The 19,400-nt window shown below is 40.6% G+C and overlaps 1 protein-coding gene across 1 annotated transcript in view; it reads left to right on the top strand.

Moving 5' to 3' along the window:
• The window catches only part of ALK (ALK receptor tyrosine kinase), a 224,651-nt gene that overhangs the window by 157,385 nt on the left and 47,866 nt on the right, over positions 1-19,400 (top strand). The window contains exons 8-9 of the mRNA XM_033513265.1: positions 8,186-8,355; positions 19,064-19,158. Of these exons, the coding sequence (XP_033369156.1) occupies positions 8,186-8,355; positions 19,064-19,158 (265 nt within the window). The remainder of the gene's footprint in view (positions 1-8,185; positions 8,356-19,063; positions 19,159-19,400) is intronic.

Genomic DNA, 19,400 nt, shown 5'->3' with positions numbered 1-19,400 from the left:
GCATGTCACAACTGGGACAGATTCTCTGGCAGCAGAAATCCCACAGAAAATACTCAAAATTCATGTTGCAAAGGAATCTCAGCAAGTGTGTATGTGAATTAGACCTATTTATTCTTCCACCATCAGATCCAGCCATAAATCTGCCCTTCCTCTTGTATTTGATCCAGCTCTTATGATCCTTTAGATATCTTCTTTCTCTCCTGAGAGCAACAAGGAGGTCAACAAACATCCTCATCCAGCTTTCTTCTCCCCTGCTACCTGGAAGATCTGGGGCACCTGCTATTCAACCAAGTTATTATTTTTTCCGCTTATCCCCTAATTTTCTTTTATCCAGTCATGTTAGACCGATCACACCCACCACAGCAGGAGCTGATACCCTGCTTTTTAGCCTGAGGTGTTCATAGCAATTAATTACTTCAGCCTCAGCATGAGGAATATTACCTGACACAGTGCTGTTTACCAGGCTGGAGGATTCTGGGGGTTGGCCAGGATGTCCATGAAACCAGGATGCAAAGCTGATAAGGAAACAGCCAAGCAGTCCACAGTGGGTGCTAGCCACAATGAGTTTCTAATGCTTTAAACTTGTTTTTCCTGCCTGAGCCTGGCTGTTTAATCTTTCACTGTGGCAGACTGGAAAAGGAGGTGACTGACCAGCCTGGTCCAAAGACCTTCTCTGCTGAGGTTCTGGGCAGCTGTTTGCAGTGCTGTTGGTGTTAGCACTTGGAGACACCACAGCACGGATGAGCTTGGCACATGAGCTGTCACTGAGCGTGGGACTGGTGTGACACTCATCTCTGTGCTCGCTGCAGCCTGAGCTCAGTCACCAGGAGCATGCAGGGCTGCCCTTTCCATGCCCTGTGGGAGGCTCCTTGTTAACTCAAGAAAGGAAACATCAGCCTCACCTACTCTGCACCGCCCCACATGCATCAAAAGATGGGAAAAAGATAAAAATGCACACAGGAGATACTGTAATAAACACAGCCTGTACTTTCCCACACTTTTGGGATTGGCCCTAATGTGCCTTGCACTTTGTGTACAGCTTTGTATTGCACTTCACTCCTATTTGTTTTGAGCAGCCTTATATTTTCATTTTCTTTGTTCTTCAGTGCTTTTGGCAGGTCACAGTAGTCCGTTTGTGATGCTGCCCTTTATTCTTGGTTCAGTTAGTTTTTCTCTTTTCTTTTGTTGTTATATTAAATCTTGGCCGGAGTATCCTGGCTTCAAAGAATCTCTCTTGTTTGCAGTCCAGACAGCCTTTGTTATCTTTTTCATGTTGCACTTTCAGCAGAGCCCTTTGCTTATTGACCCCTTTAAGTCTGTGTTTAAAACCCACTCTTTATTGAAGAGGGAAGCTGTGGTACTTCTACTAAATCTTGGGTGAGTGCAGGAAGTGGTTCACATAGTCCGTGAAGTGATGCTCCATTACCCTGAAGTAGCCAGAGAGGGGAGATGCAACAAAAAGCTCAGGAAATGCTTCTGGAACCAAACAGTCACAATAATCAAGAGTGAAAACCTTTTAACCCACACGTAAAAGTTCACTGGAAGTAAAGCAGATGTAATTGAGCATAGGAATGCACATGAAGTACAAAGAATTAAGCCAAACAGTGGCCTGATTTAAAGGCAGAGTTTTTAGAGCTTGAGCAGTAAAGCACAGCTTTACTTTCCCTTCTGTCACACTGAGATTCCCCTCCTCTAAGTGGGAATCAATTGGCATGTGCGAGGCTGACAGGGCAAAGAGGAGCATGGGATGGATAGGCATTTCCTCATTTTGAAGAAGAAATCCATATGCATGTCATTAGAAGCTGTACTGGTGTTTGGGAACCTAGGAAACCACATTGCAATTAAATCCAAGGGAAGTGCTGTCATCTCAGACTCCACCATGGCTAAACTAATTGCTTTACCACAGTTGATAGCCCCTAGGTGGGCACAGTTTCCAAACTATCGTGGCTACCTTCTTCTCAGTACTTCACAAAGAAGTCAGAGAGCTGACAGAAGTGTTGCAGGTGCCCAGGGATTACTCACCTTTGTGTGAAAGCTGGAGACTCAGTTTTGACCCCTCTGTCTAGACAAAGCAATCCCATCTCCCTCAGTCCAGCATTATTGCTGTACAGGTGCAGTCACATGTGATGACTGGCTTTTCCTTCCTTTTTTTAGAGATGTTCCCTGATGTCTGCATCCTCAGGCCTTGAAGGATGTTGTGGTACCTGTCGGTCATAAGAAACACGCATGTTTGTGGGTTTCATGTCTCATCAAGACATCCAAGAGGCTGGTACAGTTGTACCTGCCTGGGCTGTAGTCTTGCATCTATCCTGCAAGATTTCATTTTGTGGTGGGTTGTTACTACTTCTTCTGCTTGGAAGTCACTCCAGGAACATGAGCAGACTGGAGAACGATTTTTAGACAGGCTGTGCTTTGCTCAGCTCAAGGGAATCTGTGACAGGATCTCAGTGCCATGCCTGATAAGTAAAAGCCGAGCGTGCAGCTCTGGTGTGGGCTGTCACAGAGAAGGAGAGTAACAGCAGAGCTGCTGTTGTCTGCATGGGGGTGAATTTGAAATTAGCCTTAAATGTTATTTCATGCATCTCCACAGAGTAAGGTGACTCTGCAAGAGGGACTGCTTTGTGATTAGGAACCAGATTAATTCATTTTCCTGGTAGGCCCTAGGTCAAACTTTTTAAAGGGTATAGTTGTGCTGGGAAACAGTGAAAACTGATTCCTATGATAGTAAATGTGTTTTGTGGTTTTGGCTGTGTTTAAAATAATGAAAATATTTTTCTGATGTTATTTTGACATTTCAACTAGCTGTTTGTTGAAAGCCACCATTATGTTATGTAAGTTAGTACTAAACTGGGCCAGATTTCTTTAACACCTGAAATTACTTTTTGAATGTAAATGTACTCTTTCTTGAAAATAAATATAACATGTTGATGTAGAACAGTATAGTTGAAGTTTGCTTTCTCAGTCAGGTTTACAGATATAAAGATGTTTTCATCCTCTCTGTTTATTAATTCAGTTCTCTTTTCTATGCAGAAGTGCTGCATATTTTCAAGGCATGTAAGTCAATAATATAAATCATTCCTTGAGTGCCTTCTGAGCCCCATGCTTACACCTGCATTGTGTCTCCTTTTCTCCTCTACTCCTTGAGCTTTAAATAACTTAGAAGCATACATGGTAATAACATTGACACTGAAAATTTACGAGCATGAAAAATGCAACACAGATATGCCTCTAGCTCAGCCTTTCATGTGCTTTATTTGGCAGAATATTCTTAGCATACTTTTTTATTTTAAAATGTTGTTTTTAAAATTTGTACAGCTTATTCACTGTCATGTGTCTTCTCTTGCTCCCTTTCCCAACTGGCTTTTGTGTCACAGGATCAGAGGATCTATAGCATCTGAAATCTCTTGAATGCTGGTCATTCCACAGTACTCTGACATCAGAATTCTGAACACTTTCTCTTTTGTTATTGCTTTTATTTTTCTCTTTGTCCATTTTCTGAAATAAAGAAATAATATGAGAATAAATAGTGGGAGAATCTGTTCATATAAACATGAGCCTGCCTACGTATTTTAAAGCTACATAATCAGATCAGTTAATTAGAATTCTATAATTTACAAAAGGTTTTTGCTTATACACCTGAGTCCTCATCTAAAGCAGAAGTGTCTGCAGACTACAAGAGAGCTTGATCATGCATTGTTGTAGATCTGGCCAAAAACCAGAAACAAGACCTTTTGATCCTCTTTATTATTCATAAGAGTCCAAGTCTGAATTGCTGAACACTACTAATAGATGTCTTTGCTTGTACTGTTGTGTGCAACCATTTCTCATTTCTAGTAAGAAAAAAAAATATCAGTGTGATAAACTTCACATGTCAAAGGTAGCTCATATTCATGTACAAAGCTTACTGAGACTTGGCAAAATGTCTGCAGCTATTGCCTAATTTTGTGCAAATCATATTCCAGCTTGCAGCTTGAGTTTCTCGTCAATAATGAGATGTTTTCCAAGCTTCTTTAATGCCTGCGTTACATTCACTGGGTCAGTGCATTCAGCACTGAAAACAATTTCTACTGTTTCCCTTCCAGTGAAGAAGACCCAAGGAAACAGTAACATTTTTCAGGAGACTAAATGTCTGCATTTCAAGAATCCACTGTTCCTTGTCAGGCAAATTTTGGGCAATTCCTTTGAGCAAGTATCATGGAGGGAAGGAGCAAGGACTTGGGGGCATCACAACTAAGTAATGTGCTGTCTGAGAAGATGAAAACCTGTGTTCTAGAGTTGAGGTAGTGTTGGCCAAGAGAGCCACCAGTGAGATCCAACTACTGCAGTTCCTTGGGAGCAAAATGCCTGTAGATTCTCTGTCTTCTTAAAACTACTTTACTCCAAGCCCTGTTTGAAGTATGTTTTTATTTTCCAGTTTCTTTTTCACTTGTGTTAAAGACAGCCAAGTATCTATTCCTGCCAGGTAGGACCATAATGCTAATAGTCAGCATCATTGCCATGCAGAAAGGGAGGAAAAAGAAACAGCAGCTCTCCAGGGTGTCACTGCAGAATGTTTTATTTATGCTGCTGCAAGTGTGTGTCATTGGTCCTCGGTCAGGCATCTCGGAGATAGTTTATGCTGGAATGTTTCTAGCCATTAAAGTAGATTCAGAGGTGTCAGCAAGTTCAAACTTCACCCAGAAGGTTCTTGGTATTTTATTTATCTTTTTTTGCAAAAGGAAGTAAAATGGAAGTCTCAGTTCTCAAGTGGTGGTGAAGTTATACAGCTTGTGCTGGAAAATCTACCTTCCTTGTTTTTCTTCACCTGACAAGCCCTGTTGATATTGATAAGAATTAGTTTTTGGGGTTTTTTTTTTTCTTTCTGGGATGAATTGAGTCTCCTGTTTGTCAGTTCAGAAACTCCACCAACTCAGAGGCTAAGGGGATGCTCAGAAGGCATCCTTCCAGATGGTTCTCGCAGTACAGTGCATGTAGACATCCGACCTGAGTTTTGCCTCAATATGCTGTGTATTTACCATGGGCTCTCCCTCCTGTTAATTTTCCCCTGATCAGTTTAGACCATTTCATTTACTGAGTCAGTGGGTTTGCATATGAACAGCTGATCACCAGCTCTGGTGGGCTCTAAAGCCAGAAAGCAAGGTGCCATTGAGCCACTGCCTACCTTCTATGCTTAATTAATTTCTCAGTGATGTTTCTAGCTTCTGAATATTTTACTGCTAGTTTAACACGGAGGGAGATGTTTGATGCATAATGTTGGGGTATTCCACCAACAGCCCAGCTTTAGATTTTTCCAAATGTGCCACTGCTCTGCTTGCAGGGTGCACTGTGTGTGTAGTGCCATCTGCCATCATTGATGCTGTATTCAACCGAATGAATGCCAGCCCCATTCAGAAGTCTTTACTGTGGTATCCAGCTCATCATCTGCTCTGGTTCACTTCAGCAGGTGTGAAAAGACCTGGACTGCCCTGCTGTGAGGATTAGAAACCATGGAAATCACAGCCAAAAATGCCCATTTGGACACAGTGCCAGTCGATTCACTCAGAGCCAGTTCATTAGAGTTTGCATATTGCACTTTGCCAATGAGCTGATCTCCCACATCTATTGCCAGCTACTTCTTTCCTTCAAACAGCTGACATGTGTGCAAAGGCATTCATTCCAATTCATCAGTTGCTTCAGCTTTTGCTCTAGTGTTACGTTAACAGCTATCAAAGGCTTGTTCTTCCCTCACTTCTGACCATGTAGATGCTCCCTCTTACTTTCTGGCAGGTCTCCAGAAGAGACAGAAGTCTCAAAGCCTCTGCCTAGTGGGAGCTTTACCTCTCAAATTTTAAACTATCAAAATGGCACAGTGAAGTTGTTCCAACTCACCTGTATTAAAAAATGTCACGTAGTGGGTTGCACAGGGAGTTGGCACTTGAGTCCTAAAAGTGGACGTGTGGACTCTCAGTAAGAGGTGTTGCTTTCCCTGGTATAGGTGGAAGGTTTTAAATGTCTACTGGCATTCCAAACTTATTTGAACAAAGGGTTTAGTCCTGATCAGTTTTGTCTCCAGGGAAATTACTTTATTGGGTCTGAAAGGTATAAATTTTCACCTAAATTCACACAAAAAAAGGCCTCACTTTGTAGGCATTTGAAAATGTAGAATACCCAGCAAGTTCTTTCATCTTGATTGTCACCTGTTAGGAGTAACCATGCAGACACCAAGTTGGAAAGCATTAGCCTCCTACACCATGAACATTTGTCAGCAGCCTCTCTCACCAGTGCTGGTTCTGGTTGCTGGGTATGAGCTCAGCCCTCCTCAGCTGCCTCCATGGCCATCATGTTGTGAATCTGAAATAGTTCCTGGCCATCCTGCTCAACTGCTTTTTCTCTGTAGTGTCTGGGAGGTGAAAATTCTCACACTTGCTGTTGTGATTTCCACTTTCTGACTCTGGAAATAGCCATGGGACTCCATGAATCCTATCCTGGAACTGGGGTAGGAGTGAGCTGGAAATTAGGCTTGACCAGAGTCCAGGCTTGACCAGTGTCCAGGCTTGACCAGCTTGTCCCCAGAAGTGCTGTGGGCACCTGTGATGGTTTGCTGAACCACTCAAAATCCTACACATCAATTTTGAATGTATGGCCAAAGTAATGTAACAAAATGTTTTCACAAACACAAACTGTCATATCTGTTTGTACATCTATCAATCCTTGGGTTATACAGTACAATTGATTCCAGGCAAATCCAGTAATTTTTGGACTGGAGAAAGAGAAGACCCCCATCTACATTATTCAGTCTCTGTCGGTTTTTCAGTACAAAGTCACTTTTTTCTTTGTAACTTTGGAGACAGGCAGATGAGCTGTAGTGTTTACCCAAATTCAGTACTGCTAATTAATACAATGGATATCCAGAATTTTGTTCCACCCACTCCAAAATTGTGATCATAAACTAGGAATAATCGCAACACTTCTGTCATTTTGATGCCTACATCTGATTTGGCTGCCAGAACAAACTTACACCATGACATAGGAACAGCAAGCAAAATTTATCAGTTTTGTTTTATGCTGAGAAATGGATATGGATGTTCTGTGCTATCAAAGCAAGGAAGTAATGTTATCAGGTGTTCCTTTGTAAAATACAAACTTAATTCCGAGCCTCCTGACTTTGGTGGTGGCTTTGAAGTGCTAAAAAATAGAGTGCTTTATTTAATATGTATGGATACTAGATACCATGCTGAACACTTTCTTGTGTCCAAAACATCCATCGTTAATGTAGCTTTAATAAACTCATTCTTTCAGCATTCACACCTCTATTGGTTATTGAGATAAAACCCATTGGTTACTGAGATGAAACCCAGCTCCTGAATACAATATATGTGGTATTTTACTTATGGTCTTTATCAACAAAGGCTAGCTCCTCATCTTTTTCCCAAGAAAATAAGACTATATCCATATAGTATGGATTGTGAAACTAGCCTAATGTGGAAGGAATTGTTTTCCTTTTTATACAGTGAGAGAGAGAAAGTCATAAAATGAGAAAACTACATGAAATAATTTTACATACAGGGATAAATGCATAGAAATGGATTCAATTACATTATCATAACAAAAATGTTAGAAAAATGGTTCCCTGCAGTATTTTAATTAATAAAAACCCCACCAAATTATTACTGAGCTTTGATTGAAAAATCTGTAGAAACTTGGATGGAAAGTAAAAACTGATTTTTGCAAAGAGTATCTGGGGGATGAGGATGTGATTACTAGTGATGCCTGCTTATTGCAATCTTCTCCCCGTGTTTTTTGCTGCTACTGCTGCTGGAATATAAAAGTTTATTACTGAATAAGTTGTTAGTCTTTACGTGAATCTCTTAGGTGGCATCTTAGGGGCGTGTAGTCTTTGAACTGCTCAAAACAGAGGTACAATCTTATCCCTGTAAAATTAGTCACATATGTGAAAGCTAAAACAGACTGTTTAGACTCTAAAAAAAAAAAAAAGAAAAAAGGCCAGTCATTTCAATGTTTAATAGCATATACTAAGTATCACAGGCTTCCATATCTGTGGAGTTTCCTATAGGGATGACATGAGTTTAAGTATGGGAGAATCACCTTTTCTGTAATTGGAAAGCAAGGAAAGAAGAATTGATAACTTTGTTCACTTTTGAATAATGTTTGTGATGCTTAATCTCATATGTTCTATTTCTTCTAGCTACGAATGTCATGGCTCATCCATGGTGTCTTGCTGGGAAATGTATCCCTGATGCTGGTGGAGAACAAGACAGGAAAGGAGCAGAGCTGGATGTTCTGGCATTCAGAGAACAGCGAAGGTTTGGGAATATGGCAGTGGATGATCTTACCTCTCCCAGAGATACTGGATAGGTATGAGTCTCCTCATTCTCCTGCATGATGATCAATCCTGTCAGCACTAGCTACCTGGCAATGAATATGGCCAGCATTGCTCTTAGAAGCTGTTCCCTTAGGTAGAAGTGCTTTGTCCTCTGTGAGGCATCTTCTGTTAGAAGCAGGCAATGAGAATAACTGAGTATTTTGGGCAAAGCACACAGTTTTTCAATTCCCAAGTCTGAGTTTTGGTTCAAAAACTGATTCCATGGGTAGTCTACAGCAAGGTGCTTAAACTTGTGTCTCCCTTTCATTGACTGGGAACCACACTCTTTGCATGCTGTTCTATGTTGCATGTTTGGTGCTCTCTCATGGTGTGTGAGAGTTGGATGTAAGCTCCATAGATATTTTTTCTGGGTATCAAAGCCCCTGGTGTTCAATGTGTCTAATTCTGAGGGTGAAGAGGTGGGAAAAGAGCCTGCTGCAAAATCAGGCAGGGATGCATCTTTGTGTTAGCTGTAGCAGAAGCTCACCTTGATAAAGGGCTGTGCCAATCATGGCTCTGTTCTGGCTTGAAGCACAGAAGGTTTATCTGGTAGCATATGCTTATTTAGAGTGTTGTTTTAGCTGTTTCTTGCCAGTGATCTTTAAGGGAATACTCTTGTTCATTGTTTACTTTTAACATGTGATGTTTCCAGAGAAGGCACAGACATATTTCACCTCCTGCTGCCCTGGCCCTTAGGCTGCAAGATCTGCATCTACCATCTGTGTTGTGAACACTGGTGTCCCTTGTCTTTTTGGAAACCTGTGCCCTAGAACTAATGGATTTCATTAAGGGGTAGTTTGTCTTCTAAGAACTTTGAACAAACATTATATGAGTATGTCTTTTATCTTCCTGGCACCTGGGGATGCGTGTAGGCTGCAAATACAAGGACATTGCCAATGCTTTGGTCCTGAATGTATAATTAATATGAGTGCGTCAAAGGTGTAAAAAATGCCAGCATTAAGCTTATTGTGCAGTCACTGGTGAAGCACCATTTGTAAAAATACCTGGTTGCTTCATTCCCTTCAGCTGTGTTTCCTTTGAAGAATGGTATATTTTGCCATTATTATTTATGTGATTTATTTCCTAATGTTGCCAGGGGAATGTTTTGTACCTGAATTATTCTGTACCCTTGTACTATTGCTTTCCTTTAAATTCTCTCTGGTTGCAGAGTCAGGCAGAGAACACTTTGATCTTAGGAGTCAGGCTAGCAGTGGTTCATGAGGAATCATGGATTCAGCTGATAACACGGTGCTGACTATTATGTATAAGGTGCTGACACACTTACTTCCCCATTGCTTACAGAGAAAGACAGAAGGGTTCCCTGAAGGAATGGAGTTTGTTGTAGGTTAGGACATAAGCATGGAACACTTTGAAATTTTGGTGTCTCTTGAAAAGTTTTTGTCCTTATTTATTCACAGAAACTGTGCTATGTTAATGAATTTTTCTTCTAAGATTGATTTAATTGAAACCAGTCCTTCCTGGGAAGAAAGGCTTCTTTCCTGGGAAGAAAGATCATATTTCCAAGTCTCTCTCCTGTAAGACTTGAAAATACTGCCAGCATCTTTCTTGCCATCTCAAAACCTGTTTCTTAGGAAATATAGACTGCTGTACAGATTAGGAAGGAATTCTATGGAAGTATACACCAAAATGGTACTAGTGAGACTTCAGTATATAAATGGAGATAAATGACAGTTTTGTTGAACTGTAAGAAGTAGTTAATTGATGTGAACACAGTGCTGGTGCTGCTGAAAGCTTGCTGTGTCTGTCTTTTTCTAATTGGTTCCTGTGTCAGAAGCTGTGAGGGTCTGTGTTAGAACCATGACATTGCAGATATTCCTACAGGAGGAGCTGAAAGTTTCAAACACCTTACAGAAGTAAAGCTCTCGAGTAAAGCACACCAGTGTACCAGTTTCACACAAAATTAAAGCATATTCCATTGTGACTGGGAAACTGAATGGAAAGTGTTATTAATAACAAGATAATATGCTCTAAAACTGCTCAAAAGCATGCTTCTTTAAAAGCTGCTTAGCCATAATTTCCATGTTTGGCTTACAGCACTTCAAAGAATCATTAGGAAGACTTCCAAGAAATTAGATCAGCTCTATCTTTAGAAACAGACATTTCTTAAATGTTTGATATGCCTCAGGCTGTTGGGAGAAATTATACTTTGGCAGAAAATCACAGCTAGAACATTTCAGGTGAATTGGCAATAACAGAAAAGAGGGAGGAGTAAGACAAAGAAGTTAAATTGTGACTGAGGGACAGTAAGTAGAATTCTAGCTCTGTGTTAGTCAGGGCAACCTTGGACACATGCAAGCACAATTTCACCCTGTGTGAGGTCTTACCTCTTCTGCATGGACTTGGAAGAAGCTGAAGTAATGCTGGCACTTTACATCTTCCTGAAGTTATCTACCCCCTTTTGCTCTGAAAGGTGTTAGCAGAACAATCCTGAGAGCTTATGTGTTGTGTTGATAACAGAGTTGTAATCCAGTTACAAATGCTCAGGATCCTTGTGCATGGGGGAGAAAGGGCCAAGAGCCTGGTCAAGGATGTGTCATTAAAGAAGACAGCTGTGGGCAAGAGCTCCTTAAACTGTTGGAAGAACAGGTTGTGCCTACCAGAGGCAAAAGGCAACAGAGGCACTGTGTTTTAAGTTGCCAGTGAGATGTACTCAACATGGATGAGCAATCCTCGCTGTGATTTGTTATTCCCTGTAGAGCCACTTGCCCTTCTCTAAAGGATGCATTATCTGCAAATCAAATAATCTGCACAGATTAGTGAAAGCTAGAGAAATGGTTAATTTTACTTACTGGGATTTACACATTAGTGCAATACTGCAACATTTGGATTGAGAGTGGAATAGAGAACCACCTTATTGTAAGATTGTTTTACTTGATGGAAAATTTGTTTTCCAGTGAAAAGTGATAAGTCTGTCAAGGGCTGTTCATTTTTAACTTCACAGAAAAAAAGTAGGAAACAGTCTTGAAAACTATATTGTAGTTGGTAGTTTGAGCTTGCTTTTTTTTATATATTTTCTTTTAGTTAGTACATGTGAATTTAAATTTTAGTAATGATAATGTTGTGTGAATGTGGCAGCAAGAGCAAACAGAAGCCTGATGTAATTGAAGATGAGTGATTTGTGTAGCTAATAATTAGACATTGTGTTAGTTAAACAGTGTGGTCAAGGTACAGCACATAGATAAAATACAATCCCATGTAACTAAGTGATTCTCTGGAGCTTGCTGTAGGCTGATGTTCATTATCACCAACACTTAGCAACTGTTTGCTACGCAGTGTGAGAGGTGGAAAAGGATTAACTCTAATAGGCTGAAGCCTGACTGGAAAATTAATGCTTTAAGAAACAAATTCTAAATCTCCATTTTTGCTCCCTTGATGAAGCTGAGACCAGCCATGTAGAGCAGCAAGTAGACTAAAAGTTCTCTGGGTCCCTCTACCACCTGGCTGAAGTTGCCTGGAAGTGGATTCCATGTGAGCCAGACCAGCCTAGCTATGGTATTTTAAGGCCTATATTCTCTACTAACCCTTTCCTTTTCGTTAAAAATATTTCACTTTAACCTCTGTAAGGGGAATTTGGTAAAATTGGCTAATATTAATAGTAACCTGTCCCACCTCAGTGCAGTCCCATGACAGAAGAAGACTGTGTAGAAATATAAAAGGAATTTAAATGTGTTTACTGGTTAGAAAGGTTTCTTTGGTTTCCTTTCTTCTTAAATTTTTTTGGCATTACAACATCTAAATTTTTAGCCAGTCTTTATTAGTAGTGGCCAGGTGGAGGATGGAATAGGAGTTTACTTGAGGTCCCTAGAAATTAAATTTTCAGTCATTAATATCAGTACCATTTGCCTTGTCACTGGTAGCAAGGCCGGGCCATGTCCTTCTAGCAGGGAAGCATGTTCAGAAAGTGAAAAACCAATTTTCTTTTGGTCCCATAGTGCTTAGAGGGCTTCAAAATTATTTTCTTGCTGGTGACCTTCTCCTGAGCACTGACTGAGAATTTTATTATGTTGGAAGGGATCAGTGAGGTGACTTACCTGGAAGGCTGGGTAAGGATGAGAGCTTGCTGAGGAAGAAAGCAGAAATACCCACAGACAGCAGTTACCTCAGAGGGTGATATTCTGTTGCAAGAACTCAGAATTCAAGTCCCAACAACTGCACTTTCTATTTTGTTTTAACTGGCTTCATTACCTATTCCAATTTTTCTGACTTGCTGGATTTTTACAAACTACACTGGCTCTCATTAGGTTTTAGTTTCCACATCCATGTGGGATTCTCTTTTGGTCCATGGGAGTGAGACTGTCTGTTCTGTCTGGCTCCCTCATCAGCTCCGGTCTCAGAGGCAGCCACGGCACCTGGGGACCCTCTCACTCACTGCAGCAGTAAAAAGAAGTCTCATTTCATACCCCTGTGTCTCCACCAGCTGTGGCTAAACACTCTTCTTGTGCAGGAATTTTTCCTGCATTGTTCTGTCATTCCCTGTCACCCTTTTCAGAATTTATTTATAAGTTTCTGAGCATCAGGTTTCCCATTTGGAAAGAAAAGGAAAAGGAAGGCTCTTGGCAATATTTTTAACCCAGGGGCCTGTTTATCTCATGTTATTCCTAAATTTTCTTCCCATTCTCTAAGAAGAAACAGGGACCCTAGCTGGTCATATGTCTTTCTACACATTACCACATATACACATTAACTGCTCAATCTGCCCCCAGATCTCTTCAGTCTGTCTTGCGTCCACCCAACAAGCCTAGGCTGTGCTGCCCCGAGGTGGCCACACATTATTTTGTTAAAAGCAGTGAGACCTTAACAACCAGATCACTGCTCTTCTGCTCTCTAGCATTAATTATGTCTGTCTGTGACTGTCCTCCTCCTGAAAGAATTATTCTGAAAATGTTGTTCTGTGCATCTGAAAAGAGGGTTTTGGTGACAGTGTGCAGAGTGCCTGTGACGGATTTTGTACATGCATGGTTGTCTTTAACAACACCTTTGAATCTTAATCTTTATTACTAGGTATTAAGTAACTTCCTGCATGGTAATTCTGCCTCTCTGAGTTTGGTTAACATGCTTATATTTCTCCAAATCACCTAATTTCATCTAAATGTGTCTTTTATCCCAAAAAGTAAGTATTCCTTTGTGAAGTGAGCTAACAATGCATCATTTGTAACAGAGAAGTTAATGGGAACCCAAATGTAATAAGGGTTAGTGACCTGAAATTTCTCCATTCTGTGACTACCTCGGTTTCAAGCAGGTTCAGCCATAATTATTTGAGCTAGGTAGAGAGAGAAATCAGTTCCATCAGAGGCAAAACATTCCCAGTTATGAAATGAGATCTGTACGTACAGACATGCTGTGTTCGTGTCACTGCATGGGGGATTGAGTACAGAGGAGATTAACGTTCAATCTTGGTTAATAATCCCTGTCTTTTATGATAAAAAGAAAAAAAATAATTATTATGAGCCTTTCTAAAATAATGGCATGAAGGCAGCTGCCTGAGTCTGGATAATGAAAACCTGAACTGTCTGTAGGAGCCAGGGACAATATTTAGGTGAAATTCAGAGTAGTTATTGAAGGGACAGAGCTGCAGCATTTGCACAAAATCAGCTTGCAGAGGTTTTCAATGCAATAAGAATGAGTTTTTTATTTCCCTTTCATCAGGAAAAGATAAAATACATGCAGAACCTAACATTTACGTGCAATGAAGATCTAGGGATAGGTGATATGAGCAAAAGTTTGTCCTCATGGAGGCTATACCAACATAACTATAAATATATTTTCACACTTTTAGTTCTGCATTTCCCTCTCTAACAAGCCTCAAATATTTTGGGGGAGAACCAGCCTTCTGTGAGAATCAAGAAAAACAAAAGTAATCAAAAAGAAGGAGCTGAAGAGAAAACGCAGGGTGATGAGACAAACTGAGTCAAACTCAAACACTGACCACACTGAAATAAAACCCAAGATTCAAAACACATGAGAAATGGGAAGGTTACAGACTAGGAGCTTTGATGTCCTGTTTTGGTCAGATTTAGCTGAGTCAAATTATGCTTTCAAAGAACTGTACATCTGGATTGATATTTCACACATGGGGCCAAAGGTACAAACCAAAAAAATTTCATTTTGTACCGTTTCTTATTTGTGACTGAAATATTTGAGCAGTGGTCACCCTTGAGCAGTTTTTGAATTTGTGTAAAATTTGTATCCTTCAAACAGAGAAGCTGATGTTCCCCAGAGAGGAGACTGAAACAAGGAGGGGAGGGTGTCCCCCTGGTACAGCATTTCCTATTTGCCTCAAACAGAATTTCTTTTTTAAAGGCCTTTGTATGTTTGCTTTTGCAGCTCAGGTAACACTCAGCTCTACAGGATGTAACTTGTACTTCCCAATTGTCATACATCTAAAGAATCCTCTTTCTAGCTGCGCTCCAGGTTGAGTAGGGCAAAAGGATGCAGTTAAGAAGTAATTTCCACCAGTCCTCAAGTCATAATTTTTCTAATATCCAAGTCATTAAAGTGTTTCATGGCTGCCATACCTTCATTCCTATGAAGAACACACATTTATCTGATGAGGATCTGGCTTCCATGTGAAGAAGTTGCTGGGATTTATTAAGCAACGAAGTCGTGACAAACTTGCCAGCAGTAATTTGGCTGCTCCTGTAAAATTGCCTTCAGGAATATTCTTTTCTAACTATTCACTGCAGCATCAGTGTCTGCAGTGTGTGTGTGTGCATGGCTGTGGACCAGTATCTGTGCTGGGACCAGTGGAGATAGTGGGTGTGCAGTCAGCATCACCCCTCTTTGATCTGTGCACAAACACCCGTGAGACATTGTCACCTCCAGCATTGTTCTGAGTCACTGCAGTAACATTGCTGCTTCATTATCAGCTCCCACCAAAGTCAGAGGGAGTTATTTCATTATTTCATTATTTCATTGATTTCAGGGATCAAACAGAAAGGAAAAAAAAAAAAAAAAGAGGGAGCAAGGGAATGAGTTTGTCTGTGGAGTTTTTTCCATCTCACTGATGTGTGACATTTCCATCTTGAGTTTTGATTAAATTTTCCTTAATTAGCCCATTAAGCTAAAGCCACCAAAGCTAATGATTGAAATGTTGGTTAACTGATGATCTTGTTTCAATGGAATTTGAAAGACATCATATTTCTAAATTAATAGTGGCATTAAACTAGAGAAGATAAAATGATGAACTATTTGTTGCAGAAATGCGGGTCTCAAGAGAAGGTTTGTACTGAAACTGCTTTCGTGTTAGCAAAAAATAAGATTAATAGGCAACCAAAGCAGCACTGATGGTCCTAATACTGTTTATCATTCACAGAATTTTCGTATTTTGGAGGCATTTCTGTCATTCCTTTTCATCCCTGGTGAACTTGTGAAAATTTTTCAAGAGTTCTGGTCCCAGTGGTCCAGCAAGTGAAATCAGCAAGGCTGTCTCTTAACTTGAACTATAAATAAAAAGCAACCTATTGTGTTCTGATATGGGCACGTTACACAGCACTCCCTTCAACAACAGAAATACTGGTTTGTATCATGCCTTCAAGGTCCTAGGAGCTGAACATTTGATAATTCTCCTAAGAACAACCCTTTATTGACTGAAGAGGCACGACATGAAAAGTGCATCAAAGCATAACACCTTGGGGCATGAACCTTAGGTTCTGCCAAGGAAATTGCCTGAAGATATTTTTAGAAGTGCTTCATTGCCTAGAGGCAGAACGAAGGTGCATCGTAGTCCTTGCAAAAGTATCTGTCTCTTACGCTGCCTGAGATAAAGTCTGCAGTACTGGAGGGAAAAGCTGACAGAGTGGAATTGCTTATTTGTCTTTGTAATTAATTTTGCAGCCTCAGTTTAACACCTTACAAACATAAATTGACATCAGAGTCCCTGTCTCCAAGTGGCATTTAGTGTGCATCCTGAGGAAATAGACAGGCTCAAATGCACCAGACCTGGTCCCTTCCTTGCATCACCAGTGGTCACTGTGTGCAGGGCACTGATTTCCTAAGGTTCCACCCCTACCTCTTCCTGGGCATTTCAGCAGCCCACAACAGGGAAGGAGAAGCTTCTGCTGAGTCAGTGTTTTACAGCCTGAGGTAGGTGCTGGTTCTCCATTATACAGCAGAATGTGACCTCTGGTGCTTCTGTTTCACACACAGTTCAATCATCTCTGCTGCTGGCACTGTGACTTGCAGGAGAAAGATCAGAGCCCACTGTGTCTGTCCAACAGCTTTTGTTTAAGTCTTGTATGGCATGTCTCAAACTGAACAGTTTATGTTTATGCTAGAGCTTGTAATTCCACTTGAAGTGTTGTGGGATGTCAGCTGTAGAGTAAATTAGGGAGGGAGGCAGGGGGAGGGCAAAATTCAGTCATAAGCTAGTTTAATATCCAAGGATTTTATGTTCCCTTGTGTTCTCCTCCTGGACATACCCACAAGGGCTTTCAGGTATCCCAACTAAGAACTGTGAGACTGCTGTCAGCATCAGACTGAAGTTGCCCTTTTTATGGATTTGGGAAGGACAAAAATATGCTTTTGTGATATTCAGGTTTGTATGGTTGCAGCTGCCCCCTTTTGAGGTGATAAAGGTGGATCATTTAGCAAGGAAAATTGTGTCTTGCAATTTGGAGTTTCCTTTGATGCTAGGGATGCTCTTTCTTCACCATATCCACTATTATTTGTGTCAGTCACCTGCTCTTTCATGGCAGCTGCTCGTGTCTTTAGAACATAAAAGTCTGTTTTGGAGAAGTCTCCATATGTACCATGCATATCTCCAAGGAATGAGAAATTTCAGTGTTGGAACATGGTTGTTTTTTTTACCAGAAATAAAGGAGGAGGAACATAGTAACTATATAAATCTTTTCTGTACTGAGTGGGTTGTGGTCTGTTATAAACCCTTTGCACCTTTGGGAGGCTGACAGGAGTTTATTTCTGTTATGAGGTTTTTGCTTTGGTTGTGTCAGCTTTTCTGACACTGTCCTCAGCTGTAGCTTAGCAAGAACACCAGTTGCAGAAGACCATGACACTCCAATCTACATATCCTCGAGGTCACACATATCCCTGGGGCCTGTTTTAGCTTTTGTCAGACCTCACTGTCCCCTCTAGAAAGCTGCCCTGTGCTTGAGATCAAAGTGGAAGTTGGTTACATTTGTTGACAGAGTCAGGAGGCTCAGTCAAAATCTACATTGAAAACACAGGAATATGCTGTCCCACAGCAAATATGAACATGACCATGGCAACTTCACTGAAATTTTGGTTTTGAGGTTGGCTTGCTGGTAAAGGAGAGGTGGTATTTAAAAGCAATAGGTATCACCAAGACTAATGTAAGAATGCTAACATACACAAAGCTGAGAAAAAATATTTCACACCCAGTGACATGCAGGAAGGACTAGAGTCTGTGAGAAGAAAAAAATTCTGCAGGTGTTTAGATCCTTGCTGTAAGGAAGAAGACAGCATTTCTAAAGCCTTTCGAAATAAATAGTGCTGCTCCTCAAAAATAGCTTGTTCTGTCATCATTTTCTTGTCTAAACTGAAACACCTGCAAGAATCCACATTCTGTCTGAACATTTATCTCTAAAAGAGCAGGAAGCACCAGCAATAGATCTACATTAAAGAGACCCACAAATGGTTTAACTTCTGCTGGCATAAAACATCAAGCTACAACAGAGAATTAGGTTTAAATAATATTTTGTATTCACTTGCAGCTTGTTCTACATCATGTGATAGTTTCATGTTTTTATAGTCTTGATGCAACCTCTGAGCATTGTATCTGACTGCTGAGCTATGGTTGGCTGCTTTCAGAAATTGTTCTCTTTCCTAAGCAGAGTATTATGATTTTATGTGGCAGATATGCATTGAGAGAACATGAACTTGCTAAGCTAAGAGGAAACCTAAATCCACGAGTACACAAAATTAACGCATGGTCAATATACTGTCAGATTTGAAGTATTTCATAGTGGGTAATTTTTGCTCTTCCTGTTGACTTTTAATATCACTGAGGGTGAATTTACAGGGATCTTTCTTCTGGAAAGGTAAGAGTGGCATAACTTCCTGGCAAAAGACAGCTTTCCTTAAATCAGGAAGTGATTTAAGGCAAACCTCCTCAGTTTCTATAAGGGGATAATAAGTTCTGCTCTTCCTGTGGACTACCCAGTGTCAGTTCCTCTATTTTGTGACTGCCAGGGCTGTTAGATATCCTTTGCTTCCTACAGAGCACATCAACACCAAATACTTTCTAAAATGGTTCCAGCCTTTGATTGCTAGTTCCTTTTAGGAGCTCCAAATTCAGGAGCCCTGCCTACTTATTTTTCTTAACGCTTTAGGGTGTATATAGCTTGGGAAAATAAAATCACTTAGGGGTCTGTTTGTTTGGTTGGGGGTATTTTTGTGCCAGAATCAAGGGGACTTTGTTTTCTGACAACACACATGCACACTCTTCTGCCTCCTTCAGGCTGTTTGTTTGGAGGGAAGAGGGGCAATATTCTCTTATTCTGTCCACCTATATTACTGCATAGCTCCCCTCTCCCCTCCTCAGATCATCTTTCCTTGTTAGAAGTGACAATACTTTCTTATCAATTTAATATTTTTATATGTGCAAAGTTTTTCTCCACCATTCAAAAACTGTTTTAATTGTGAAGAGCTCTGAATTTCACGTTCTTTAGCAGAATTTAATCCCATTTTTTCTAATTTGTGCAGGTTTTGGTTTCAGATCACCGCTTCATGGGAAGAAGGTTCCGATGCCATTATTGCTTTTGACAATGTCTCCCTTAGTCTGGACTGTTATTTAACAAGTAAGTTTCCCTTTTTGTGCAAGCAACTTGTCTTTTATTTGCCATGCAGTTGAAATTTGGAAACTGTGGAGAATGGGCTGGGTATCATCACCTTCAAAAGACTCCTTAAAGGTAAAGGTCTGTGTCAGAAATGACTGTGCTTAGGCAGAGGACCCCATTCAGGTGCACCCCTTACTGGTGGAGCCGAGCGGGGAATGGGTTCCCAGTTTGGCATAAGTGGGTAGTGAGACACAGGGTGTGGG

This window comes from Parus major, chromosome 3 (assembly GCF_001522545.3).
Source record: "Parus major isolate Abel chromosome 3, Parus_major1.1, whole genome shotgun sequence".
Classification (NCBI taxonomy): domain Eukaryota; kingdom Metazoa; phylum Chordata; class Aves; order Passeriformes; family Paridae; genus Parus; species Parus major.
This window is presented reverse-complemented; position numbering and strand designations above follow the sequence as displayed.